At 43.1% G+C, this 27,978-nt stretch overlaps 3 protein-coding genes across 4 annotated transcripts in view; 2 read left to right on the plus strand and 1 right to left on the minus strand.

Annotated features, from left to right (window-relative positions):
* wnk4a (WNK lysine deficient protein kinase 4a) overlaps positions 1-18,963 on the plus strand; it is a 45,629-nt gene extending 26,666 nt beyond the window's left edge. The window contains exons 7-20 of the mRNA XM_073490246.1: positions 9-228; positions 1,473-1,824; positions 2,706-2,857; positions 3,314-3,387; positions 5,461-5,596; positions 6,056-6,172; positions 7,755-7,928; positions 10,122-10,176; positions 12,352-13,199; positions 13,766-13,853; positions 15,736-16,342; positions 16,503-16,708; positions 16,812-16,906; positions 17,057-18,963. Of these exons, the coding sequence (XP_073346347.1) occupies positions 9-228; positions 1,473-1,824; positions 2,706-2,857; positions 3,314-3,387; positions 5,461-5,596; positions 6,056-6,172; positions 7,755-7,928; positions 10,122-10,176; positions 12,352-13,199; positions 13,766-13,853; positions 15,736-16,342; positions 16,503-16,708; positions 16,812-16,906; positions 17,057-17,059 (3,127 nt within the window). The 3' untranslated portion in view covers positions 17,060-18,963. The remainder of the gene's footprint in view (positions 1-8; positions 229-1,472; positions 1,825-2,705; positions 2,858-3,313; positions 3,388-5,460; positions 5,597-6,055; positions 6,173-7,754; positions 7,929-10,121; positions 10,177-12,351; positions 13,200-13,765; positions 13,854-15,735; positions 16,343-16,502; positions 16,709-16,811; positions 16,907-17,056) is intronic.
* A 74-nt stretch (positions 18,964-19,037) lies between these two features.
* coa3a (cytochrome C oxidase assembly factor 3a) lies at positions 19,038-20,924 on the minus strand. 2 transcript variants are annotated; one of them, XM_073490247.1, is made up of 2 exons: positions 20,697-20,924; positions 19,038-19,637 (listed from the first exon to the last, which is right to left on the minus strand). In XM_073490247.1, the coding sequence occupies exons 1-2, from the start codon at positions 20,890-20,892 to the stop codon at positions 19,534-19,536; spliced, it is 300 nt and encodes a 99-aa protein (XP_073346348.1). In that variant the 5' UTR covers positions 20,893-20,924; the 3' UTR covers positions 19,038-19,533. The 2 variants fall into 2 exon arrangements, with proteins under 2 accessions (XP_073346348.1, XP_073346349.1); XM_073490248.1 differs by having other exon boundaries at positions 19,550-19,637; positions 20,663-20,924.
* A 92-nt stretch (positions 20,925-21,016) lies between these two features.
* On the plus strand, positions 21,017-26,023 carry cntd1 (cyclin N-terminal domain containing 1). The gene is made up of 7 exons (XM_073490384.1): positions 21,017-21,272; positions 23,081-23,156; positions 23,241-23,412; positions 24,089-24,251; positions 24,334-24,478; positions 25,628-25,724; positions 25,877-26,023. Exons 1-7 carry the CDS (start codon positions 21,107-21,109, stop codon positions 25,979-25,981), a joined length of 924 nt encoding a protein of 307 aa, XP_073346485.1. The 5' UTR covers positions 21,017-21,106; the 3' UTR covers positions 25,982-26,023.
* The last annotated feature ends 1,955 nt before the right edge of the window (positions 26,024-27,978 follow it).

Genomic DNA, 27,978 nt, shown 5'->3' on the forward strand with positions numbered 1-27,978 from the left:
CACTGCAGGTACACCATTCAGGACCTCCTGGATCACCCTTTCTTCCAGGAGAACAACGGTGTGCACGTGGAGCTGGCTGAGGAGGACGACACGGTGAAGCAAGGCCTGAAGCTGTGGCTGCGCATGGACGACACCAAGAAACTGCACGGGAAGTACAAGGACAACAACGCCATCGAGTTCCTCTTTGAGCTGTACAAAGACGTGCCTGAGGAGGTGGCTCAGGAGATGGTAAGCCGACACACGAGGACAGCATGCCGTGAGGTCGACCTTTATTGGTTTACTGGCCCAGTTTGTGGCAAACATTAGTGAGGAAATTAAGTAATTGATCCCAGATGAACAGATGAAGGCGTCTTCATTGAGCCCCGGCATGTTCTATGAGTGCTAATGTGATTTGTGATGATAGCTGTTTATAGGTATTCTGAGTGAAGCTGACATGATGTTAACACAAAAAATCACCAAATTCCTCCTCATAAAAGAAGGATGCCTTGAAGAAAAGACAATTTGGTTATACTTTTAAATAAGCATTAGAAACAGGCTAAGCTAACACCACAGTCTGACATTATGACTGAAGTAGACGTTTCTCTTATCTTTCTTCTGACACTTGACCCCAAAGAGTGAAAGCAGGCTCACTAATGCACCCTGGCATCATTATGCTTCTTTTACGGTGCTGTTATGACAGCAGACACTCTGAAAGGAGCTCCAGCCCATAAAGAGAACGCCGTGCAGAGTGTGTCAAGGGCACAGCTCAACATTTAATCATCAGTCGTTCGAAATGTGAGAGCGTGTCTCAGGAAGCAGCCGAGGTCACGTCTTTAATAATATAATGGCCCTCTTGCTCGTTACGAAACAGGCTGTTATGTCCTCCAGAGCCCCCTCCGTAGAGGTCACTTTTAATGAAAATGCACGCCACAATTCCTTACTTGTTTACCTCTTTGTGGTAGTTTTCATCAAGATCAAATTTGGTATCAGCGGGGGACATCTAGTCCGGCCGATCTGCTGTAATCTGACTATGTGTTGAGAGGCAAGTACGGACTGAGTGTCCCACTCTGCAGGACTGGGTGTCACAAGAGGCTGCGTAAGACTCCAAACTGACAGAGAATGAACACAATGTTCACTGGTTTTAAAGAATGTGTTGTTAGCACAAAAATGCTTTTGTCAGATCAAAGACTGTCACTAAGTCACTACATCACTAAGACGAACCTGTTTGTGTAAATTGTTTACATTTTGCAGCAGGAATATGCTGCAGGACACTGGAGGCTGTGCAAGACTCCAGAATGACAGAGAATGTACACAATGTACGCTAGTTTTACAAAGTGAACGCTGTTAGCACAAAAATGCAAGGCTGGGCTCAGGTCATTAGGTACAACAGGCATGGATGGATTGTTTACAGACTGCAGCAGCACACCATGCACCGTGACTTATCCACATGCATTCATGTTGTGCCCTGACCATCCCTGTATGTTGTTATGCAGGTGGTGCTCGGGTTCGTGTGCGAGGCAGACTTCAAGCTCGTGGCCAAGGCCATACGGGACAGGGTGACCACCATCAAGCGGCAGAGAGAGAAGCTGAGGCGGCAGGCGGAGGAGCGGAAGAAGAAGCTGGAGCAGGAAGCCATAGAAGAAGAGTTAGAGCTTCCACCCAGAGTCAGCAACGTCGTGGCAGCAGAGTCCCCCACCCCGGCCCTGACACCTCCGGCCCCCATCCTGTCCCCCGTCACCAGCTCTGTGGACTCTGGCGTCAGCTCCAACTATCCTGCAGAGCCTGAGGAGCCCGAGGCTGACCAGCACTTCCACATGCGCCACAACAGCCTGTCCTCTGCTAACTGTGAGCCGCTTAATATACACATACAGTGAAAAGTTTGTGGTGATTTCCATGTTCTCAAGCACAACGTTTTCAACTTTTTGGGCTTTTAAAACAGCTTAAAAACCAGAAGATAACGACAGAATTTTCACTTTTGGGTGAACTTATCCTTTAAAAGAAGTAGATTGTGTTGTGAGTGGTTTAATCTATAACAATGCATCATATTTTAGTTGAGTTTAAGTTGTTTTACAAGAAAAATGTAATCTGAAAAGTTACTAGTAGCTGTCAGGTAAATGAAAAAAGAGTTAAAAGTACAATATTTCCCTCTGAAATGTTGAAGTTGCGTTGAACGTATCATAAAACTGTAATTCGATTCAGTACTTGAGTAAACGTACTTGATAGATTCCACCACTGTTTGAAACCCCCTGCATAATTTAACTTCATTCATAAAAGTTCATAAAAGAGTTACAAAGTTCAGCTTCTGACAGTGCGATTTATTATGTGTTCAGGTCAACAACTCATCATAAACTCTGGAGGGACAGATGTTTTTCACTGCATTAGCTGAGCAGTTCAATTGAATATAAAGCTGTTCAGATCTCTGAGCACATGGGAGGGGTACAGTGAAATGTGAAACTGTGGATAACTAAATTATTCAAGCCCTGTAAGTCTCATGGTGCTGGCGCGTGTGCTGCGCTGTAGTTACTGAAAATGTCTCAGTTTCTGCAGAAAACCACAGCCCAGATATTCCTTTTGGTGGTCCTTGTGAATCACTTCATTCTCGTCAGTTTTTATTGTGTTTGTGCGTGTCTCAGTTTGGGGTCATTAGATGTGTGTGTACAGTTTGTGTCAGTTAGTCAGGCCACAGTCGGTCACATGCTAATGGCTGATGTCCTTTGTTTAAACAGCTGACTGCGAGACGGACGGCTATCTGAGCTCCTCTGGGCTTCAGGATCCGCTGGAGGCCGGCAGCTTCAACGCGCCCGCGACACCTCCCACACCACACACCGACACGCCGACTGCAAACGGTTTCCCCATCCCAGCCCTCCGCTTCCCCTCGGTGAGTGGCCTCGATGAGGAACTTGTTGTCAGAGTGGAGAGCGCAGGCAGGGGGTTGGAGGCGAGAAGGACGACTTTTTCAAAACATTGAGAGACCACCTTCATCAGCTTTACTCAGTCTGAAACAGTGCTGACAGAGAGTTATGTACAAACAGTACATGGTTGGAAAGTAACACCTGACATTGTCAGATTGCTGTCCCTGAATATAAAACAATGATCATGCACATGCCTATTTTTATCAAAGCTAATTACCAAACTAAGGGATTTCAGGGTTATAAATGAGCCGTTTTGTGTTGACGTATCTTCGTTACATCAAAAACTTCTGGGATTAATTTTCAGTGTGGGGTGGGGAACAAGCTTCCTGCCTACTGTCTTGTACTAAACCTCAAACGACAAATAAGTCAATGGAAGTCTTTATCCTCCTTCACCTTACAACATCCCTCTTTTCTATTCATAGAGCATCGCTGTATCCAACAACACAGAACACGGCACCTCAGTGTCCCCGAGTGGATTCAACTCCCCTGTGGACAGGTAACTCTCTCCGGCTTCCTTTCTCCCCTCACGCTGCTCTTTCTTTAAACATGTGAGGAACAGCAGAGTTCAATAGTCCTTTCTTTATTTAGGTTACAGACCTGGAAATCAATGTGACTTTAGTAGAAATGTCTGGTCTTCCCTCCGTAACTCCTCCTCCTCCTCCTCCTCCTCCTCTTCCTCCTCCTCCTCCTCCTACATGTGTGGGGCTGTGACAACAAGCTTGAGGCGATCGACAGGCCGCTCTGTGTTTTTATTGCAGCGAGGCAGCGCGGAGCCTCGCAGGTTTCTGTGTGTCGGGCTCTCAGATGTTGTGGAGGCCCTTTTTTCCACGTTGGTGGGATGTGGAGCCGACAATGGGCGATAGATTATGTGTTAAGAGGTTTATATCTGGACTCCATCTTCTGTTCAGAGACTTTAATGTCTCTAATAATGATGATGTGATGAAGGCTACAAATAATGATTGTTCATCCCTTGTAGGGCTGCACAGTATAACAATTATATTTCTTCATTATCGGGATATGAGACTAGACTTTATATCCTCTTACATTTTGGATATAGTTTTATGATGAACTATTGGGATATTTGATTTTGAGGAGATTTTAAAATATGAAGATATATACAGTATCTTGTATTCAATAAAACTTTAAAATATGGCAGTATTATTTTCAAGGTCTTACCACCCCACCCTTGTCATTTTGTTAGTTAGTCTAAATAGTTTTTAGAGCAAAATAGACATTTTGAAAAGCCCAAGTTGACATCTTCAGATCGCTTTTTATGTCTCACCAGCAGTCCAAAACCCAAACATATTCAATTTACAGTGATATGATGAGAAAAAGCAGCAAATCCTGACTTTTTTTTTTACTCTAAATCTTGTTCTTTTCCTGTATTTAGTACAAAATATGTCAATGTAGTTTAATTTCTTAAGAATTAGAGAACAAACACAGTGACAGGCAACACGCATAGCAACCTTGACAGTATTGGGACAGTATTCATTGTATCAATAGCTATTTGAGTGACATGAACTGCATTCAGCTGCTATTTCGCTCTGTGTATCTACCATAGTTGTCTTTTGGAAAAACAAAACCAACTGTCACCAGTTTATTGGTACAGGATGGGCCGCGAGGGATGCAGCGGTTGGATCCGTCATGGGACAGTCTCTGTCGGGCAGCCCCCGAATTGAGACACAGCTTACATGTCGTAAATCACTTCCTGCCCTTCATCTGCAGTTTGTGCTGTAGCAATGCAATGATGATGAACATTGCACACAAACAAACTACTGTATTTACCTCAGTCGATGTCTCAAACTATTCCTCAAAAGTCCTTGAATTTGATCTTCAAGAAGATGTGGGGACCCTGTGCATGATTGACACTTCAGCTGACTTGTCGGTAGTAGATTAAAATAAACGTCAAGGATAGCTGAGTATCATGTTTCCCTCTGATAAAAAGATTACCAATGACTTTTCAACAAAACATTGGAATAATTTGCTTTATCAACACACATCTTGAATCCAGTCGAGTCTAATTTCCATGTATTTATTGTTTAAAGGTAAAACGAGGCTTCACTTTGAACTAAAGTTACCCGTGAGGTGGAGGTTTTTAAATAGAGACAAGTGGACGCTGCCAACCAGCAAGCCTATAAATGTTTGCAGCCTGTGGATGGATGGGAGTCTGTGACCACAGCGATACAAAAAGACCCAAGAGACGCAATTAGCCGACCGAAGCTTTTTATAAAACGAGCTGAATGTTCTCCAGTTCCCTGAAACCTAAAACTTCATTATGTAAACTCAACAGTTCATATGAATGTGTTGCTTACTCTTCTCCGAACTCTAAACAGTCCTCTTTAAACTATATTGTTTATACACCCAAGAGACACGCCGCTGCAACGCATCAAGACTTTGTTTGACACTCCAAAGTGCTCTTATTATTATGTGTGATGAAGATGATCAGCCGTGAGGGATTTCCTTCTGTTGTTGACGATGAATTTGCTTTGAAATTACTGCATGAGGAGTGGTTTTGGTGGCTTTTTTTGAGCGCATTTCTTAACCAGAAGCATGTGATGTTTCCTCGCAGCTACGCCTCCGATGTGACTTCAGGCTTGAGCGACGGCTACGAGGGCCTATCAGAGAAGAGCGAGAAAACGGCCGCGAGGAGAACCGCCGGGAAGCTGTTCAGGAGGAGGGCGCGCTCGAGGCTGCGCATCACAGGGGTACAATAAATCCAAAGTTCAACTTCATTAAAACACATATAAACATGCCATAAACAAATAAATCATGCAGCTGGATTGATTGAATTATTGAATAAGGGTTTTTTTTTAATTACGAGCGAGCGGTGGAGCTCCACCCTGATTATGTAACATTATCGGTAGTTATGTTTTTCTTCCCCCGGTCACCACAGTACATTTCTCCTCTGATCAGGACACTCGGCGGCCTTTTAATGAGCATGTTTTGACCGCAGGCAGAGACAAACAGCTCATGCATAACCACATACAGTACAGTGGAGCAGAGCGTGCACACCACAACACAACACACACTGTATTTTAAAGTAGACTCACACACATGTTTGCTCACACACAAAAATACATTGTTCCTCTTGTGTTTAACTTTGCTCTGTGGTTTAGAGCGTAAACAGTCACCCGTCATTAACCATTGATCCCTTGTCTCTGCAGCTCTCTGATAAAGTGGACCGGGTGGTGGAGTGTCAGCTGCAGACGCACAATGACAAGATGGTGACCTTCAAGTTTGACCTGGACGGAGATAACCCTGAAGACATCGCTGCTGTCATGGTGAGTCATGAGTCACCGGCCAAGCAATCATCAACAGGTTTCTTCAGAATGTTAACCATGAAACCCTTCGATCTGGTTAAAGACAGGAGATTCTTTTGTGTTTGCCCCTGTTATTTACTTTAGCTGTGAAAGGTACTGATTTTTTGTGAATTTTTATTCAAATTTGGTGATGATTCTGATCTGGGATATCCACCGTTGGACCTTTTATGTTGGTTGTTGTGAAGGTGCAGCCTGTGTTGGTCAGACATGTGAAACTAGAAAGTGTTGCGTGACGCCCCTGCGAACGCGTATTTTCAGAGAGTGAGGAAGGATCTCAGCAAACGTGACTAAACACTGAATAAAACCCTGTCTGTAAACATTTATGTTGAGCTACGTCAGATTGTCATCAGCAATGGTGGCTGTTAAACACTAAAGACAGCCACTCCCATGATCCCACGCTACTTCAGAACATAATCAAACGTCTTTGTTTTGATGGGGAAACACCTCCACGCAGCTGACGTCACACATTGTACATTTAAGAGTTAAAACAATGAAAATATTTGACAAAAGATTTGTTAGAGCCTCCTGGAACTTTATAATATTTTGACAGAAATAAACGTCAGCTGATAAGTCTGACAGATTCCTCTATCTCAGCTGGACATACACATGATTCATCCTGCTTCCAGTTAACAGCCTTCTGTTTGTCCAGCTGATAGTATATCTAACTTTCTGTGACGCAGGTAAGCAGTCACCCATCCCCCTGTTATTGTCTTTCAGCTTCATTAGCGTGGAGAGGTACGTGATGAGACAGCGTGTGCACTTCACTGAACATACTGTTTTCCTGAGTCTTAAAAAACACAGTGGGCTTTTGTTTACTGAGCCTTGGCTCAGCAGGGGGCGTTTGGCATCACAACAGCCCCCGTGGTTCTCAGTGTAAGGTTTTTATTTTTTTCAATGAGCTGAATTATGCCATACTGACAGGAAACGGTCACCACGCCCCAACCCACAATTCACAGCAACACTCAAAACTGCATGAATATGCAAAAGTCCAAACCGCCTCTGACAAACTGCTGTGTTGTGAAGTCACATTAGATGATTTATGATATTTTCCTCAGGATAAGCATCACTGAGGGGAGGTGGGCGTGTGTCTGGGTGGTTCATTTGATAAATGGACGGACAAATAAACAACAAATAGGTCCGGTATTCTTAGAAGCATCTATTCTTCTATGTGTTCCTTTACAGTAGAGCTGCAGCGATCAGGCGTTCCAAGGAAAAATAATTTATTCGTTAGACGATTGAATTTACTGGCTGCAACTTCTCAAATGTGAGGATTTGTTGTTTTTCTGTGTCATTTATGACAGTGAATAGAGAGTCTTTGGGTTTTGGGCTGTTGGTTGGACAAAAGAGGAAATTTGAAGACGTCGCTTTGGGCTCTGGCTTAAAAATCCTCTACCTTGGCTTGAATGCAACATGAAATCTGCAGAGTAACTAGTAATTAAAGTTATCAAATACATGTAGTGAGTAAAGAGTAAAAAAATGTGCGTCTTTTCCCTAAGTAAAGTAACTGAATACTCCATTCAGTCATTGCCGTTTTGTCTTCCAGGTGCACAATGAGTTCATCCTGCCGTCAGAGAAGGAGGGCTTCATCCACCGCATGGGCGACATCATCAAACGTGCCGAGTCTCTGATGACCAAAGAGCAGCCAGTCCACTCCAGCGGGCACCGACTCCCTCAGCCTCCCTTCCACAGCGGGGTCAACTCATTGTCTTCCTCACAGGTCAGCAGCAGCACCTGCTCCTTTTCCAGTCATCCACACCACAACACTGATCGCTGGGAACAAAGGAAGTAACTGCAGCGTGTGTTTTACTGTGCTGTCTGATCATCATAAATTACATAAGCTACGGTGCGTCGAGCCGCGCTTATCTCAGGCGGACCCATAAATCTGGTGCAAATGGAAAGCTGTAGAGTGGTGAAATAAACACTGTCCTCACCGTCCACAATCCCTCCTGAGACGTGCCCTTAAAGAGATGAGGTTAAGTGTTCCTAAAGCCACCTGAGGCAACACTTTCAGTTAGAACATCATGTTACTAAGAGCACTAATGTCATAAAACCCTGTGATTTGTGGAAACATACCCCATGCCTGACTTTTTTTTACATTTATTTGTTCCCAAAACCACAAATCCTTTCCAGGGAGTGCGCCATAATGAACTTTCCAGCAGATCTGCCCACATTGGATGGTTAAAATAATTCATGTTTGGATTTATTGAACCTTTCTGAATTGAGATCCTGTGAAGCTGTGAAATGAAGACTTCCAGGAAGAAAAGCGGGGCCACTCTGTACGAGATATGACCTAATGCCTAATCAGGAAAAGAAGCGTCTGTTCTGCCAGCATATGTTCCACCAGAACAAAATCTCTTTGTGCCTCGTAGTAAAAAAATTATCAAGCATGTTTCATGAATGATAGAGACGAGTAAGAGCAGTAAACCTCTATCGCCAGCTACCTTCCGACCCCCTGGCTACATAATTACCCTGAACCACACCGGACAAATCTCCCCTGGCTCCGCTCCAGCACCTGATAAAAACACTGCATCCCCAAAGAGCCGTTAATGGCTGCTCTCACCAGCATCGTCCAGCCAAAAAACCAGACCGCGCTAGTTAAAGCCAGGAAGAAAAAACCCACAAGGCCACAGACTCATCTGTTTATCTCTTTCCTGGCTGTTGTAGCTCTGAGGTAGGGCGCTATTCTGAGAGTTTTGGGAAGAGACTTGACTGCGTATAAATGGAGCTTGAATCCCTGGAGAGCCGTGCTTGTCTAAATGTTGCTTGTTTCCTCTACCTGACACTTAAAGAGCAAGACCATTAGTCTGCGGCCATGCTAGCAGCTCTGTGAGGCAGTGCTTTGAGCTAAATGATAATAATGGTAATGGTCGATCAAAAATGAGCTTCTAATCATGACCATGGGAACGTACTGAGAAAAAAAAAAACAGTTCATAGCTTTCCGGTAGCTTGCAGCTGCACTTTCAGACACTTATCCTGTGTGCATGAAGATGCTAAACTGAGGTTACCAGAGTGGTTTAGATCCTTTATTGATTTGTTTGGGAAGGTTTACTTGAGAAACCAAACTCTTTCTGTAACAAACTAATCTTCTATTTTTGTTATTTAATGTTAAATTCCCCAAAGTGTTGGTATTTTTTATTGTGGGGGGGGGTGAATATTACTTGAACTTGCCTAACCTTAACATGAAAGAGTCACCAGGATAAAGTCAAGCTGTCGTTGTAAAATACCCATGTACTTTTTACTACAGTAAAACTACATCAGGGTGTCGGCAGGTCCTTAAAAAGTCCTAAATGTCTTCAGTTTTCTAAATATAAGTCCTTATAAATAATTGAATAGTCATAAATGTGAATTTCATGAGGTCTTCATTACCGCAAATATTTTTATCCAATTTATTTTATCCATCTTTCAATATCTTGTTGTCAAAATGAGTCAAGCTTCTCTGCACGAAAGTCACATTCAAGTCACATTTCTGATTTTACAAATCTTTACGCTGACCACTGAACTTAATACTGTCTTTTTACCCTTTCCATGCATTGCTTTCCTTGATTAACCTTTCTCACTGTAATAACCATATTCCTACATACACCTGACCTCTGAGTGGGACATCATACAGACTACATACCTTTATACTTACCTGCAATGCTTAAATAAGAACAAAAATGGTTTCAATGATTTTCCATGTCTTAAAAAGCATTACACTCCAGCGTCTGATGCCTGGAGAAACCTTGTACATTGACATGGTCCAGTTTCTACCCAACTATTAGTTCCAGCGATCAAACACACAGAGTAGTTTTGTACTGCAGCTGAATTGCAGCATGTTAGAAAACCAGCGTTTAACTCAAATACACGTGCACGTTTTTTCTCAGTAATGAACACAAGTGGAGTGAATTTCATCAAATGTGTTCTCTTACAGCCTAATCTGCACAGTCACACCCTGCCTCGAACCAACTCCTCCTCCTCTCTGCCTGGTAAGTCTCTCATCTGGTTTAATGACCTTAATTCAGCCATTAAGAGCAAACTGGATCATTTTGTGCTCGAGGAGACTAAACATGATATGAATTAAGTGAATACACATCTCACGTCTGCCTTTTTAATAATTTCCTGAAAGTCTGAAACTCACCGATTAACATTAAAGGAACAGTTCACCCAGAGGTCATTATCTACTGACCCACATTATAATGTAAAGGTGGGTGAAGTTTCGTAGTCCACAAAACATTTCTGGAGCTTCACAGCGAAACAGTGTTGCAGCGTTCTCCTAACCAACTGAGGTAGATGTCGTCTGAGGTCTGTGTAAATAATGTCTTTTCAAATCAATTTTGAGATCTGGGCTTCCGTACATTTGGATTACGTTGGACGAGCTGTATGGAGGCATTTCATGTCTACTTCAGTTGTTTCTTCAGAATGCTGCAGCCCTGTTTTGAAACTCAAGAAATGCTTTGTGGACTACAAAACTTCACCCGACTTTCCATCAGCATGGGGGGTGAATAGATAATGACTGAATTGTCATTTGTGGGTGAACGGTTCCTCTAAGTGTGTGTCATTCTCACTGCATGGCAGATTAAGTTGTGTGTTGCATCTTGTGCATGATAAGTGTGTGTGTCTGTGTGAACTAACATATGTGCACGTGCATCCACTCATGCATGTGTGTGTCTTGTCTTAGATTTTAGTGTGGCTAACCCGAGCGTTGGGGTGCGCGGCCCCAGTGGAGACATCTTCAGTGCAGACATTACTTCACCTGGGCGACCTCTAATACGCTCACAGTCTTTCCACAACGCCCCAGGTAAATAGCCCCTCCGGCCCTCCCTCTGGTCCCTGCGTGAAGAGGCCGAGCATTGTTTACTGTTTCAGCACACTGAAAAATTGTTACAGTCCTCTGGCAAAGAATAAGTCGAAGCAAGGCTCAGCTACCTCATAAAACCCCTCCCCTCCCCTTCTCAGGGCCCGCTCTTGGTATTGTTCAGACATTCGCATGGCGCCATCCGCCACCCCTACACCTCAAAGCCTTCGTCTGTGTCTGCCTTGCAGCAGGGCCTCTTGGGTAATTACCTCACCTGAAGGGCGCTTTCTGGCTTTTAGGGAGCTGTGAATGCTGTCGCTGTAGAGCCTGAGCTTTCCTCCACTGCTGCTATGGTCGGCAACATCTGTTTGCCAGCACAAACTCCTACAGAATTTCCAAGAAAGCCTCCTCCCCCGTCAGAGTCTCCTTCCCCACAGGAGGAGCATTAAAGAGCACATGTCCTCCATATCCCCCCCTGTTTCAGCCTCAGCAGCCATCTGAACATCCTCATCCCCTCTAGTCCTGCGTCCCCTCTCTGCTGGACGTCCGCTGCACGGCTGCTTTTTCAGTGCTTCTTGGCCTCCCGCCACCGTGACAGAGTGTTGCCTAACCTATGTTTCCATCCGCATGGAAAAAAAGTAGAGGCTGGTTTGCATCATCAGCAACAGGAGGCGTGGTTCATAACTGTGGAGCCATTGTTGAGGTAAATGTCAAATCAATGGATGGCACGAGGACATTGGCGTCCTTAAGTATTCCCCAAGGAGCGTTGTTGAAATCAAGACAGATCGAAGCGTACACGTGTGTTCCATCTAACGTAACAGCTTCACTCGCTCCATCGATGCTGGATCCCTCACAGCCATGTAAGCCCGGTGTGCAATTATAGTCGGATGCTGCTTTTAAACAAAACGTCTTTGTTCATCATGGAAACCCTTTTATTTGAAAGTACGGGAAAGACTCTGCATGGTGTGTGTCTTGGAAGGGGTCTGAAAGAAGAATTAGACCGACCGCAAACTTGAGGAAAGAGGAAAAATGAGTGATCTAACATGTCACCCTGGATCAACGCTGTCCAATATTCCACTGCAACCGTGCAGATTTACACGTATTAGGCAGGTGATCTCCAATTCCCCCAAAAGATGTGATGCTGTATAAAGCACACATAAAGAAAAAAAGTGATCATTTGTAAATTAAGTGTGTTCAACAACAGTTTTACGAGGCATTCCCAAGCCCATGTAGAATCCTTCATATATTTCATGTGTCAGGATTTTGATTCTAAAATCTGAAAAAATGTTTTTTCTTGCACAATTTAAACCCTCAATAACTGACTTCAAACAGCAAATTAAAGCTCCTTTTTATCTTTGTCTTCCAGGCTCTCCTCTCCATTATCAGAACCACCACCACCACCACCACCACAACCCTGCGTCTCTCCTGCCCCATCACCAGCACTACCACTCACCCTACATGGGCCACAGTCACTTCCCGTTCCCGTACCCAGGCTCTCCGGGTTCCCCCAAACTAGCCGGCCACCCTCCCCTCACACGTGTAGCCAGTAACCCCACCTTCCCTTCTGTTCCCTCGTCAGCCCCCGGTTCCCCAAGTCCTCTCAGTGAGACCCCGAGCCTCGGCAGCACTGAGAATCTCGTCATGTCCCCACCTGCCCCTCAGCATCACAACATGTGGCCCCCCCACACGCAGCCCCTGTTCTCCTTGGCTAATGTCATCTCCATGGCCATGAGCATGGCTCAGTCTTTCATCCCTCCTTCCAGCCTGCCCACACAGGGGATGCCCTCTTTTCCAGACTTCTACCCCCAGCTACCCGCTCACATGGCCGCACAGTCGGGTTACCCTTCAGTCTACCAACAACACTACCAGGCCCCACCAGTCGAGGTCCCGTACCCCTCAGCGGGCATCCCGGTGCAGAACAACATCTACCACAGCCCTGAGCATACACCTCAGATGGATGGTTTTCCCCAGAGCAGTCATCCCAGCTGGATGCATCCCTCCATGCCTTCCACTCCTCCACTGGTTCCTCAGGAGCCTCTGCAGCAGACTGGACTCTCCAGTCCCCCCATCCTGACCCCGGAGGACGGTCTCCACAGTTATGTGCACCCGTACTCAACACAGGTTCCAGCCCAGGCAAAACCCAGATCAGATGTGTCCAGTTCAAACTGCTCGTCAGATCTGTCCCCATCACCTCCAGAGAGCCCAGAAAGCACTGTAAGTCACTCTGAGCTACTTATTTCTCTCGAAAATTCAATTATTGATTAATCACTTAAGACATTTTCAGGCCAGAATGCCGAACATTTAGCAGTTTAAGCTTATTAAATGTCAGGATTTCCCCTTTTTCTCTATTTCATATGATTTTAATTTGAATATGTTGGGTTTTTGACTGTCTGTAGGACAGAATGAGTTATTTACAGACTTGAAAACGTCTCTCTATTTAATTGAAAATGGCTTCTTTCACTATATCTTCACATTTTAAAGATAGTTCTTTCTTTAACTGAAAAATAAGTGTTATAAATATCCAACTTTTTCTATTCAAATCAGCTCAGGCTATCTGCCATAACAATCACCAATCCAATACAGCGTTCTGTTTTCCCTAATTTAATAACTGTGTCCTGTTCTGTTCCTAGTTTTTTGGATAATTTAATCTAAGGGAGCAGTCGTGATTCCTGTGGCAATAACAACTTAGATGTTACAAGTTGCACCTTTAATGTGGATCGGTCACATCTGTCCAATAACTGATCTCACAAATGCTAACAGTGTTTATTCTTCCTGTCTAGTTATCATCCTTCAGCACCGAGTTGCACCCCGCTGTAGCCGAGATGAAAACCAGCACCCCAAAACCGAAAGCCTCTTCCACTGAGTCTGGTAAGAATCTGTTTGTGTTCTCTGAACCAGCCTCTCGTCCGTCACTGCAACATAAACACTCATCACGATGTATGTTAGCAGCCAGGAGCGTGGAGAGCTGGAAAATTACATACTGCTTGATGTTTATGTTTGCAACCAAAACAAACCCACACACATGCTCCTGCATACACACAAACGCACCCACAGCCAGAGTACTTTCCCCCCCGCTCCATTTTATGATGTATTCGGTCTAAATACGGTCCAGTGTTTCTGTTATGGCCAATTTGAGTTGTTTTCAGTTCCCTGTCTCTTTCTCTCCATCGTATCCGTGGTGACATTATCACCTATTAGCGGTGCCTCAGGAGCCGTTGCGTAACCACGAGTCTGGATATAATGTTCCATTCGAAACAAACACAAACGTAGGTGCGATGGCGGCCCTGCCCACTGGCGTCGACCAATCAGAGGGCAGCCGCGCTCGTTACAGGCCTCTCCTCCCATATCCACACCTGTCAGTATTTATATTCTCCTCAGAAGCCCACATTCAGACAGAGTCCCTCTGTTTCAGCGGGCACAAACCCAGACGCTCTCTGAGTTTACTGTAAGAGGGACACTTAGTGGGCGAGCTGACGCACTGCAGGGTTTTAAACCCCTGAAATGGTCTGCAGATGTGACTCCAGCTGTTTGCATCGCTAGAGTGACACCAGTGAACCATGCCAACATATTTATTTGATAATGCCATGACTTATGGCTCTATAAAGGATATTAGTAATGCACTGATTTATCAGCCTGACATAGCTGACTCGACTATCAGCTGATCAGCAATTAAGTTGACATTCACTGATGGCTGATGTTTATCTGAGGTGTCACATAAATTTTGCGTTGGCACATTCATGAGTTACTGATTCGTGACGTCTCTGCCATCAGTTTGTAAGTCCGGAAAAATGCTTATCACTGAGTAGGAAGTTGTCTTTCAATCTTAAAGCAACAAAATGTAACTTCCTGGAGAAAGATAGCTGATTGTTGAGTCTTATCTCTAGATCATCAAATAGACACTTTTGAGCATCACTGGGACTCAACAATCATGTTTACTCTCTATGAAGTTGTTTGTTTTTGCTTGATTGACTTTGTGCTCTTTTAAAGATAGTGTTTTTATTTCTTTTATTTTGTTATAATGAAGATTTCTTTGTTTTCCTGGCAAAAAAGGAGGCGATAAATAGCAACAAAACCAAAATAAATCACAACAACAGCGTTTTACACATCAGCACCAGCACAGAATTGCACAATCGATGCATCCCTTGAGGATATCCTCCTACACTGAACTTAATTTAGGAAGTAAGACACAAAACAAAGCGAGACTCCTTGGTAACACTTTATAATAACAATCATTATATAGTTAACGTAATTTATAGTTTAGTTAATAGTTATTTCACTGTCACCAAACAATGAAATGCTTTTATAAACCATTTATTTTTTTGTTTTCAAAAGGACATTTCACCTCCTTGACAAGAAATAACTATAAACTGAAGTTTGATTAACTATAAATGTACCTTTTATTATTAATGATGGTTTTCACTCCTTTTAAGAAACTCATGATTAGATTTTCTAACAAAGCCTGCCAATCAGGAAAGACTGAGGCTTTGTTTTAATGATCAATCAGCGTCTGCTAAATGCCATAGATGTAAATGTAAATGATTGGATTACAGAACAATCAATGGTTTCACCAATGATTGACTGTCACTCATATAAATAGGCTGTCCAGGTGTTACAGCTTCTTATTCATGGAGGACTACAACTCACTGGAGTTGATGTTTGAGATCATCTCTTTTATGTTAGAGACACATTTAGTTCTGATTTTAAAATGGCGGCAGGATTAAAGGACTGAACACCTTCTCTTTCTCGACAGAAGTCCAGTCTGCACCCGTCACTGTCGGGAGGTTCCAGGTGACGCCCAGCATGGACATCCCTGCTCCTGTTCTGACACTACCTGCTGCCCCACAGCCAGCAGAGAGCGGCAGCAACCCTTCAGAGAGCAGCACAGAGGAGCAGGGGGAGTCTGAGACCAGCCTTGCCACCTCCCTCACCATGTCCCCTCCTCACCCTCAGCCCCACAGAGACTCTGCAGCGGTCCTCCAGGAGGTCGACGGGCAGGTGGAATGGGCTGGGAGCCAGGAGCAGCAGCAGGACAGAGAAGAAGAGGATGAGGAAGAAGAGGAGGAGGAGGAGAGGGAGGAAGAAGTTGTCGAGGAACGACAGAGGACGAGGAAGAGGAGTCGGAGGAGAGCTCAAAGCCTGAGCCTGATGGGAACGTCTGCGGACAGCGGGCTCTCTGTGACAGCGGCAGAGATGGAGGGGAGGCTGTGGGACGGAGCGGCAGGAAGCCCGCAGTACAGCAACGCCCTCCACCACTTATGGATGATGACCTACAACCGCAGCACTCCCTACCTGAGCAGCGATGACTCAGACAGTGACGACGAGGACATGCTGGAGGAGCTGCAGGAGCTCAGAGAGAAGTAAGTGACAGCACTGAAGAAAACAGCTTTTTAAACTGAAAAGAGGAGAAAAAGCAGTTTTTTTTCCTATAACTGAATTAACAAGCTGTTCTCAGAGGAAATTAAGGGGAACAGGGAACTTTTAACCTCTTACATTTGTCCCTGTTTTGTCCTCTAACAGACATCTGACGGAGGTGCAGGCCCTGCAGGCCGCTCAGAAGAGAGAGATCGAGGAGTTGTATGAGAAGATGGGGAAGGTTCCCCCCGCAGGGATCGTCTCTCCTGCTGCTATGCTGTCCAGCCGACAGCGCCGCCTGTCCAAGGGGAGCGCCTTCCCCTCGTCCCGCAGGAACAGCCTGCAGCGGCTGGACATCCTGCCAATCCAGGGTGAGGAAGAACACCCACATTTCTTGCCTTGACTTTGTGTCTGATTTAACTCTCTTTCCTGAATTGAACTTGATGTGTGAATGTGTGTTTGTTCTCCTCCCAGGTATCATTAGGAGAAACTCCCTCGGAGGCAGCAGCAGCGGCTCCCAGGACAAACCGAGCAAAGGAGTCACCTTCGCCACTGACATTAGTAGAATGGTGAGTGAACGCTGCATCAACACACTTCACAGTGTTGGAAAAGTATCCAAGAGTCATACTACATTACTTCATATTACTATTATTCTCTCTGTTAAAGTCAACAGAAAGAAGCTTTGGTCTCACTTTGTTCTCTTCTTCTCTCTTTCTCAGTAAGAAACTGTCAGCCAAGCACGCTGTATATCTGGACTACCTCATCTGAAGTGTGACTGCAGCGGTTCCGACCCGTCCTGCAGGAGGATCGCTTCGACACTTCTCACTGGCACAGCCGTCAAGCAAACTGCTTCCTCTCCGCCAGTGGTCACAAGGTTCTGCCAGTGGTCATTTACCTCAACGTACACACGGACTAGTCGTCAAGTAAAAGCTGGATTTACACAGGAACTGTAACACCCGGTCTTCAGCCGTTCGTCAGACCAGAATGTGTTGCAGCTGAAGGACAGAGTATCTACCAGTCTGGTTCATGTTAAAAACGACACGTTTGTTCTCTAAAGTGTCACATCACAGGCCGTGTTAAGTCTTTAGCATTAACACGGTCCAGAGCTGCAGAGTCGTGGCACCGCTTATGATTTTGACCCAGCTGTTTTCCTGCTTGTCCGATTCACTGCCGTTTATCAAACCGAGCACAGAAATGTGAACCCCAGCGAGGCTCTGACACCTTTACTGACAGCTGTCGTACACAAACGACAACATTTTCGGATTATCTCGCAACTTATTTGCTGTAGTTTGTTATTGATGTCTCAGCTCCTGCTGAATGCACAGTGAATACACTCTGATTATTGCCTTCTAGGGCCCGACGAGAGCAGAATAGATGCTTTGTACAGTTTGATTTATTCCATTATGTGTTATGAAAACATCTTTGGTTTCTTTAGTGATAGGATGACCTACATTCTCTTCTATTCCCGACACTTGTAGATGTAGTCAGAATGATTTTTCACATTGTACAGACGTTAATACGAAGGTGATCATTTCTATCAACACATCACAAGGATAAAAAAAAGCTGTACAACAGTTAAATGTTGGCATGTCGCCTGCTCGAGCAGATAAAATGGGAAGAGATTTGGTGAAACGATGCACAGACATCACACATCAATTAAACAATGATTGCTTTGTATTGATCAGTTGTGAAAAAGGTTTCAGACTACTGGCTTTCCTGTTGATTGTACATGTGTATATAGTAGAGTGCATTTTTAGATCATGTTTACATGTTACGAGTAAACTAAACCTTAAACTCTTGCTCAAGCAAAAATAATATTTGACGCTTGTTCCTTAGATCAAGCACCTTGTGCACTTTAGTCAAATTCTACTTTAGTTCTCAAATCATTTAACACTTTAGTGGGTGAAACTGTGTTCACTCCAGGAGGCGCTCATGTTTCCTGGTATTTTTCCATAAGGGAGGGAGAAGATATACTCCAGTTTATGTTTGATCACAATATTTCATACTGGTCACAGTGATGATGATATGGAAGAGGATAAGGACCACTGGGGGGAAAAAGATTTCTGAGAAAAAGGTCAGAAATGTGAGAGACAAAAGTCAGAAATTTTAGAAAAAAGTCAGAATTCTGAAATTGAAGTCTAAAAGTCTCTTTTTTCTGATGAAAAAAAGTAATAATTGAGAAAAAAAACGTCAAATTTCTAAAATTAAAGTCATAATTCTGAGAAAAAAAGTCATAATTTATTTATTTTTTACCGTGGCCCTGATCCTCTTCCATATATGATGATCTACCCGCCCACAGTTTTAAATAATCAGTCCAAGCTGTGAATGTGTAGCTGTTGCCTTATAAAAAATATTCACAACACAACACTGAACTTTTTCTGGCAGTGAAACTCCTGTAAGATTTTCCCAAAGTTCATAATAATATATTCAAAGAGGTTTCAAAATTTTGAATGTAAAAAAATATATAATTGTATTTGCTTTCTGAAGCTGCTGCTGTCCTGCCATGCTGAATCTGTGCCTTTCCCTTACAATGTCTTATTTTATATTTCTACTCTTGAGATTTGGTGGCAAGATCGGACTCCATATATTATTAAATTTTGACAGAAATAAAAACAAATGTAAATACCGCAGATGTTTTGTCATCTTTACTGCTTCACCTGGTGTTTGTTTTCTTTCATAAAAAGCTCCACACAGACAAAGTTGTGTTAAAAAAAGGCATATACATTAGATCTTTATTTTACAAGTTATTACTTTATCCACATAAATATGTTTCAACAGGTTGATCCATGTGTCATTTCAGCACTCTGCTGTTAAAGGCCACTGTAGACTTAACTTCATTAGCTGACTGAAATTTGAGATATTCTACATCACATCATCAGGGCTAGAAACTTGTCAGGTAAGGGTTGTAATCACTACAGTCTGGGCCTTCTGCGTAGCGTTTAAGGTCAGCGGATTAGTCTTTTTTCGCTGACAGGCAAACTTAATCAAAATCAACACATCTAGTTATGAGTCACCAGCAGAACCACAATTTAACCTTCACAATGAAGAAAAAAAGCAAAGTCCAGCACTGTTTCTACATGAGAACAGCGACCGGCCATGGAATATACATCAGTGGCACCAGGGTCCACAGAAGTCCCTTCTCAGTTAAGTGCAGGACAGACACACAGTCCAACAACAGGCAGGCGACGCGTGCATCTCAGTTGCCACCCGTCTTCGGTCCCTCCAATCTTGCACGCTTGGCCTCCTCGTCGATTTCATCCATTATCCGCTCCTGGGAGACTGAGAAAAACGTGTAGCCGTCTGGCAGGGGAGCAAGTGGTCAAGGCAAATATTTGCAGGAAGAATAACAGCGAGAAGAAAAACACAAAGAACATTACATGGCAAGGGAGTGACGCAAGCAGCGTGTCAAAAACATGTAGCCGTTTGTCTTCATTGCTTCCTTCACTGCATTTCATTTAGGTGAGCTTTTTCCAGGAATCTGGTCGTGTGCATGCTTCACCTGCTGACATGGCTTACTGGGTCATTTAGCAGACTGGAGCCATCTTTAATGTTAATGTTATAAACACTGAATAATCTGAATCTGCACAGTAACTAGTAACTAAATTAAGCAAATTCATGTATTGGAGAGGAAATATAAAGTAGCAGAAGAAGGAAATACTTGTAAATACTAGTGAAGTACCTCAAAACTGTACTTTAGAACAGTACATGAGTAAATTTTACTTTGACACAAATATTTCCATTTTTTCTGCACATAATTATCAGTTCTCAGTCTCGTTGATTTGGTGTCTCAATGTCATGTTACCATCTGTTATAAATTATGACTTACAGCAGTACTTAATTATGACTTTATAAGTCAGCTAATCCTGAATATATATATATATATATTTACATCATGATAATCTCATCTTTTTCTCTTTTCCTGGCAAAATTGGGCTTCCATACTTAAGAACCTCCATAAGCAAAATGGATCAGTACACGTGTTTTGATATACAAACAACAATTAGGACAGCTAGCTTGATGCTAATCAGTAAATCACCCACGGTTTTAAAGAAAGACAACAGTTAACCTGTGTTTTATAACTCCACACCTTCTTTACTGACAACGCTGCCAGGAAACTGCTGCTAGCTAATTGACATGTTAGCATCCAATGAATGGGAAACTTTGTATCTCCAGCTTAATCGAAAACATTTTAGCTTCAACTACTAGCCAGTCAAATAACTGCACGGTCAGCGACGTGTCAAACACAAACGTGTTATATTTTGTTATCTAACTCAAATTAACCCCCGTGTAGCTGTAGCATGCTAAGCTAACGTTACATAGTTCACCTTGTGTTGACGCTGGTGCGCTTGGCAAGGATACAGATGCCCATAACGAGAGCTCCGATGGCGAGTCCCGTCACCACGTTTCGCGTCCGCAGCTTCTGCGTCTTCTTCTTCCACTGCTCGAGCTCGATCTGCCGGATGAAGTGGATCTGCTCCTGGGAGAGAGCCTCTTTAGTCGGGTCTATCCTGGTCGCAAAGGGAGCCTTGGACTCCTTCGGCGTCTTGTCGGCCATGTTTGCTTGTCAGTGGGGGCACGGAAGGTGCAGCGTCCAAATGCGTCCCCCCGCGGTGGTTAAAGGTTCCTAGTAGGAGACGTTGAGCGGTGAACTCCGTGTGAACAGCGCCATCTTCCGCAAAATATAAGCTTTATTTTTTTTAACCAACAAAAGTGAATATATTTCTAGTTGTCGACTCTGTTGTTTGTAAATGTAATTAGTAGGTGTAAAAATGGCGCAAACGTTTTTTGCTCCCAGCCAAAGTGTACGTTTAAAGTTCCGGGAAGCTCCTTTCGACCTGCTCACAGATTTCCTCATTAACCTCAACAAAAGAAACAAAGATAACCTCCACAGTTTGTCACAATGCAGCGGAGACTTCAGGGATAAAAGATTAATGGGTAAGTCACGTTTTAATTTCAGTTTTAATACGTTAGCCGATCATTTTTCATCTTAGCTAGCTTGCTAACGTCATGAGTAAAGCTAATTCTGCCCCTTTAAATGACTCCAGAAACCTGATTTTCAGCTGGTTTCACCTTTATAACTCATATTTAGAGGAACAATGCATTTGTTTTATTTTATTTATTAGTGTTTTTGTCATTTATTTTCTTAATTTCTCTGTAGAAATTCAGGTAAGTCATCTACAGGCCTGTGTTGTGAGAAAACTACAGTTTTAATTTCCTATTATCACAAACAGCTGTGAAAATAAGTACCTCCTCTGTGCAGTTTGCTTATGTTTCGTCTTTTTATCCCTCAGTATTGTCCACACTGTAGTCAGGGATGGAATGTAACTAAGTAGATTTACTCGAATACTGTACCAGTTTGAGGTATTTGTATTTTACTTGAGTATTTCCATGTTCTTCTACATTATACTTCCACTCCACTGCATTTTGTCTGATGACTTTAGTTACTAGTTACTTTTGCAGATTACAGATTACCTGCTGCATCAGGGCCAAAGTAGAGCATTTTTAAATTGATTGAATTTATTGGCAATCAGATATAAAAACACTGATTATGATAATCGGAAAAATACTGAATATCAGACACGGTAATTGGTCAATCCATAGTATACAAATACATACATGTATCTGTAAATATATGTATAATACTATGGGATACATTGAAAACATAATGTCAAACTGTATCTGTGAGGTTGCTCCTATATTCACCACTAAATAAGGCTTTTATGAGCAGACTTATGTATTTTCATGCTGTAATTATTTCAGCCGGGCTGCAGACTGTCTCGTTCTCCAATAGCTTTAATAATCTTGTCAGCAGGTGGGACTGACTCAGCTGTACAGGACTGTTTCTAAAGCTTTACTGTACCTTATCATCAGTCTCAAGTCTTTCATACACCTGACATCATGAGCCCTGTTATTATAGAGGCCAATTTTCAATACAGACCCCACAAGACAGCAGTCTCTCCAGCTGTCAGCGCCTCAGCCCGTCAGTGAGGAGGAGCTGATTGAAGGCAGTGTTAATGCATGTCTCTGTTAGAAGTTTTTCAGTGTCGTTGTACTAAAGTAACCTGGAAGGAACTTACAAATAAATACTTTCGAAATGAATGGTCAATAGAAAAAAACTGTCCAGTCACGATACAGTTTTGCTGGTGTCGGCTGGTGGGTGGTGTTGAGAACCCAGCATGGTTGTGATTCAGTGTTACATTCTTTACTTGCACGGATCTCAGCTGTTATTTCCCATAAAACTTGGTTTTAAGTTAAAAAAAAAAAAAAAAAAAAGAAGAAATGAGAGTTTTAAATACGTGTCATTCAGTCAGAGTGAATCTAAGCTCATTTGCCTTCCCGTCTTTATTGGACCATCTGGGCCCTGTGTGTGTCATCTAGAGGAAGATTTGTATCTTGATAAACACTTCCAGACATTTTATAGTTTCTTATTTCCAATATGTGAAATTAGCATCACCGCAAACAGCTCATAAATGACCGTAAATAACAAAAAAAAAACACCACAGGAAACAGCTCACATTACATTCTTCGGATCCCATTTACAGAACCTCTTGAGATCTCTCGTTGCATCACTTGATTGCCCAAACACATTTACTGCCTGACAAATTCCTTTCTGCAAATGTATTTTGTTTGCTCTGAGTTGAGTCTGTCATCTCTGTCCCAACATGCTTCCACTCAAAAAGGATTTTCTGTTTTGTTCTCTGCTTTTTTGCTAACGCACTGCATCCGTCTCTGCTGTAACTCAGAATACATCTTCTTGATGACTGAAAAGCTAAGCCTCGATCCTCTGGCTGGATACCACGCCATTGAATTACTTCAAAGGTAAGAAGGAGCAGCACGTATACCTTCCCCCCGCCACACCCAGTATGATAATATGACATCTATGTGAGTAATTATCTCCTTCAGGTTCATGGTCAAGCACCTTACAGATTTGTTGACCACGCCCACACCTCAAGGTGAAGCTGTTGATCCACAGAGAAGTTATGAGGGCGCCGTGTTTGACAATCTCAAGGAGAAATTCCCCCTCATCATCTTCTCCTGCGTGCAACTTGCAAGCAAAATGTCTCTGCACAGTCATGTAAGTTCTGCGATGCCTACGATTAAAGAATAAGTTCGCCCAGAAATTAAAACTCAGTCATCATCTTCGCACGGCAATGGAAAGTCAGGCGAAGTTTCATAGTCCACAAAACATTTCTGGAGCTTCACAGCAAAACAGTGTCGCAGCGTTCTCCTAAACAACTGAAGTAGCTGGGGACTTGTTTTAAAATGTAGAAAAACACCTGAGAAGAAAACAAAATAGCTCCAATCGACTCAAAGAAGCTCAGAGATTACAAATTTAATTGAAAAGACAATATTTACGGGCTTGTGCAGCAACTTCAGATAAGATACAGGCTAACATTTTTAGCTGAGCATCTACAGTGAAGACTGCTCTAAAAGAGTATAAGGAAACATCTCTTCATATCTATTTGGGATCTTGGCATTTTGGACAAGCTGTATGGAGCCATTTCATGGTTTTTCCTGTTGTTTTTCTGACATTTTAAGACAAGTCCCCGTCTCCTTCAGATGTTTAGGCGAGCGCTGTCTTGCTGTAAAGCTCCAGAAATGTTTTATGGACCATGAAACTTCACCCAACTTTCTATCGACAGGAGCAGATAATCACTACATTTAAATTTTTAGGTGAATGTTTCCTTGATAACTTTAAGTGCCCTCTGAAAAGAAATGAAATAATCTATAATTTTTCAAATGTTGTATAGATAATCGACAACGGTACTGCTGTACGCTTTCTGCATTCAATCGGCCACAGCGTTTCGAAGCAGACTCTCCTGGAGTCAGAGCTGACGGTCTTAAAAGGGCTTGAATTCGGACTAAATGCCCCCAACCCACTCACATATGTGGAAATCCTCCTGGAGGTGCTTGGTAAGAGATGATATTTAAAGACTTGTGTGAAGTATTATCATATGACAAAAATGTTTGTGAAGAAGTCACAAAACTTTTACAGGACATAATGAGCCGTCCGTCAGCGTGGAGCGCCTGTATCACCTGTGCCGCCACGTTCTCCACTTCGTCAGCCTGCAGAGGGATGTCATTTTTGACTCCTTGTTAGTCACCACTACTCAGTGTGTCAGCCCATCCAGAGAACAGAGGTATTACATTTCTTTTTAAGACACATTTTTTAGATTTTTTGGGGGGACAGGTGGTCACAGTCACCGAAGAGCGGACGAGATGCTGGATTGGCAGCTGAGTAGACTACAGCCAGCTGGGAACTGTCGAAGTTGTTTTGGCTTCTCATGTTTCGTGCAGCTCGCCCCCCTGGAACGCATATCCCCGTGAGCTTTTAAATTAGGAGTCAGTACTATTTACTCATCCAGACACCACGGTTCCCGCGGGTCCATAAAAAGTCTTAAAGTTTTAGAAAGTTTCATTACTTGAGTAATGAGAAAAACTAATTATATTAATCATTAATGTAACAAAACTACAAAATTAAACCAACAAGGAACCAATAACAACCAACCAAACTGTGCAGCAGGGTCAGAATTTACCGGAGCACAACCAGCTAGCGTGTCACAGTGTGGTGTGTGAACTAACTTGGCAATGAGTTGGATAAATTCATCTGTTTTGCAAGAAATTGTGTGATGAGACCCCAAATTTCTTTCATAGCCTTCATCCTGTTATTATTTGCCAGTATGGACGTGAAGTAGGCCTTAGTTCACATTCATAAAGGTGTAAAAAAGACCTTAAAATGTCCTAAATTTAAAGCTACTACAAGGAAAAGCATCTGAGGCTGTGAGGCTCCTCAGTTCACCCTCAGCACTCAGCCATAGAAATAGTTTTATTTTTATGACTAAACCAGCTTGGTCAGAATCCAACCTGGTGACAGGCATTAACAATGGCTATAATAACGATACAGGAAAAGTAAATGGTCTTGTTTGCTTTTGTAGGTCATATAGAGGCATCAGTATTGGCTCCTGAATACTCCACAATGTTCAACATATAGTCATTTATTTTGTCAGCCTGTCATTTGGTGCAGGGCAGGTAGTCTGCAGTGGGTTTTTAGAGCTTTCAGCTGACAGCAGCCACCTGCTGTGTCCTAAAACAACACTGAGAGAGCAGTGAGAGTGAACCAGGATGATAAGTTGTGGGCCATAAAACCAAAACAATGAGCTGAGGAGAACTGCAGAGTCAGGTGATAGTTCTCCACTTTCAACCCCTGTTCACATTACACATTTAATCTACTGGTAATATTAAATATTGGTTACAGCTGCTTTAATCCTAAAAAAACCCTCTCTGAACAGAGAGAAGTTTGTGACAGTGACTGAAGACTACATGCTTCTTGGTGTTGGTGTCATCGCTGTGGCTTCGTTCATCCTCTATGTCAGAAAATGGGAACAGGTGAGGTTTTATAAGTACTAAAACCTTGATTGCCTTCACAATAATAGCATTTGTGTTTTAAATGTCAAAGTCATCAATGTTCTCCAAGTGTGTTAATCTGTCACAATTCAAACTGTTTGTGTTGACGTAGGCTTTTTTTTAATGCATTGCAGGTGGTCGGAGAACTGAGTCACATCACAGGAATCTCAAAGAGGAGCATCAGCGATTTTGCTCATGTGACACTGATGCACATTGTTAACAGCCCTGCTTCCCTGTAACTCACTGAATACTGCTTTATACTCACACTGTTCACAGCTTTCTAGCTGTTGGTGTTGGCGCAGAACATGAGATACTTGTATTAAAACAAAGCAACATGTGTACTGAAATATGACATGTAAACGTAAATACATACGACAAATACTTAAACTTAAAAGTCACTTAAATGAGGTGCATTCTGGTTTATTTTGGTATTTGTGTTTAGGATCAAGTGTCATCAAGTGGCTCTGGGGACTCTGGTGACTCTGGTGACTCTGGTGAGGGGCTCCTGGTCTCTCTGATTCTTCTGAGTCTCCCTGCTGAGGTGTCATGCACTGGCCTTACCAGAACCTGAGGACAGATGTAAATAACACCACATGAAACCAAACAGATCTACATGAGTAGATGTATTAAGTAGCTACGTTCCACCTCGGCTTCAGAGCCAGTTTAGAAGTTATTTGTGTGCTTCGCGCTGGGCCGACCTACAGCACGTATTCTGTGCAATAATATGATGAATGACTAAGTAAACAAATGCTCCAGGAAGGTATAGTTACCGCGGGGAATGGGCTGTAAAATGCCATCAGTGCTGGCAGTAAAACTCTGAAGTGGATGGACCTCAAGATCGACAGTTCAGCTATCACTTCAGCATTATTTATAGATCGGGTGAAGTCCATCTAAAAACGGGTGGGAGCAGACAGAAATGCTGTCATGAATCAAAGCAACAGGTTTTTGTTTTTTCTTTCTTTATATATTTTTTTTTACCTGTCCCCATCTGTGTCTCCTGCAGTAACCCTCCAGGTCAAACGTGTCGAGGTCCAGTGTTAGCCCCGCCATACAAATTTCACACCTTTTGACAACACGGAGCTCTGACCCTGCAAGAGAGGAAACAACATGCCTAACACTAAATATATTCTTCTTTCGCAGTGAACTTTTCAACTTTAGCTATCTACTGACCTGACTCGATTTTTGTCTGGATCCATGTCTTCAGGCAGTCGAGGTGAATGAAGCGCAGACTTCCCGAACACAGGCACGGTGATATCAGCGGGTTAGTCTGCAGACTATCAGCACCGTGACAGATCCGACACTGGTCCTCATCCTCCTCGTTAGACGACCCGACTAATGACCTACAGAGAGAAGGAGATGACAAAATACAACTTCTACCTCACAAGATTTTATTTTGGAAAGTCCACCAATTTTACACGTGAAGGTTTACAGGTCTTGGCGAGTACTACAAGATATGTGAAAACATTAGAAATTGATACAGCAGAACCGGAGATATCACATTTTTTTATCCCACCCATCCTTCTTACTTTTCAAAACCTGGTGCCTACATTACCCACAATGCAACTTAGCCACAGAGTGGCATCACTGGAGGAAATTTATCAGATTACATGCAGCTTCCTCTGGAGCCACAAAAGGCTTTTAAGTACTTTCTTTGCATATGAAGTAGTACTCCCCAAGACCTGTACACACTAATGTGTAAAACTGGTGGAGTGACCCTTTAAGAGTACAATTATATACTACATGAACTGCGAGTAAAGTCATAGCTATTCATATATGATTCACGATTGGCGGAAATTCACTGAAATACCTGTGTGACATGTTGAAGTCGGCACCAAACAAACATGTTTTTGTTTTTTTGTCTTTTGTTTTATCTGCTCTGCCGCCTCTGCAGAACCGTTACTGCTAAATTTCAGCCTCTTTGATTTGGATTTGGACCATTTTTTTTATTTCAATGAATTGTGCAGCCCTAGTTTCTATCTTTGATCACCTTTCTCTGCGTCTGCATACAATCTGCTTGCTGCTATCTGCTGTGCTCTGGGCAGCAGTAGCTCCTCCCTGGGCTCCTCGACTGTATCTGGTATCATCCACACTCAGATTATCTAGCTGTCCGGATGTACTTGGACCACAGGCCTCAGTAGCAGACTGCTGTGTGTGAGTGGTACTGGTTCCTTCCTGAGTGGCGGCGTCCTCCTGACGGCTTGTCTGTGACATTTGCCAGCTGCTTTGAAGCTCATGC

The sequence above is a fragment of the Pagrus major genome, chromosome 20 (genome assembly GCF_040436345.1).
Source record: "Pagrus major chromosome 20, Pma_NU_1.0".
NCBI lineage: Eukaryota > Metazoa > Chordata > Actinopteri > Spariformes > Sparidae > Pagrus > Pagrus major.

What these genes read in the sequence shown, in the direction of transcription:
- coa3a (XM_073490247.1), bottom strand. Translation starts at nt 20,892, where the DNA reads ATGGCCGACAAGACGCCGAAGGAGTCCAAGGCTCCCTTTGCGACCAGG. An exon ending in AGCTCTCGTTATGGGCATCT is followed by an intron (nt 19,638 to 20,696) that starts GTATCCTTGCCA and finishes CTCCCCTGCCAG; the next exon opens with ACGGCTACACGTTTTTCTCA.
- cntd1 (XM_073490384.1), top strand. Translation starts at nt 21,107, where the DNA reads ATGGCGCAAACGTTTTTTGCTCCCAGCCAAAGTGTACGTTTAAAGTTC. An exon ending in CAGGGATAAAAGATTAATGG is followed by an intron (nt 21,273 to 23,080) that starts GTAAGTCACGTT and finishes GCTGTAACTCAG; the next exon opens with AATACATCTTCTTGATGACT. An exon ending in AGCCCATCCAGAGAACAGAG is followed by an intron (nt 24,479 to 25,627) that starts GTATTACATTTC and finishes CTCTCTGAACAG; the next exon opens with AGAGAAGTTTGTGACAGTGA.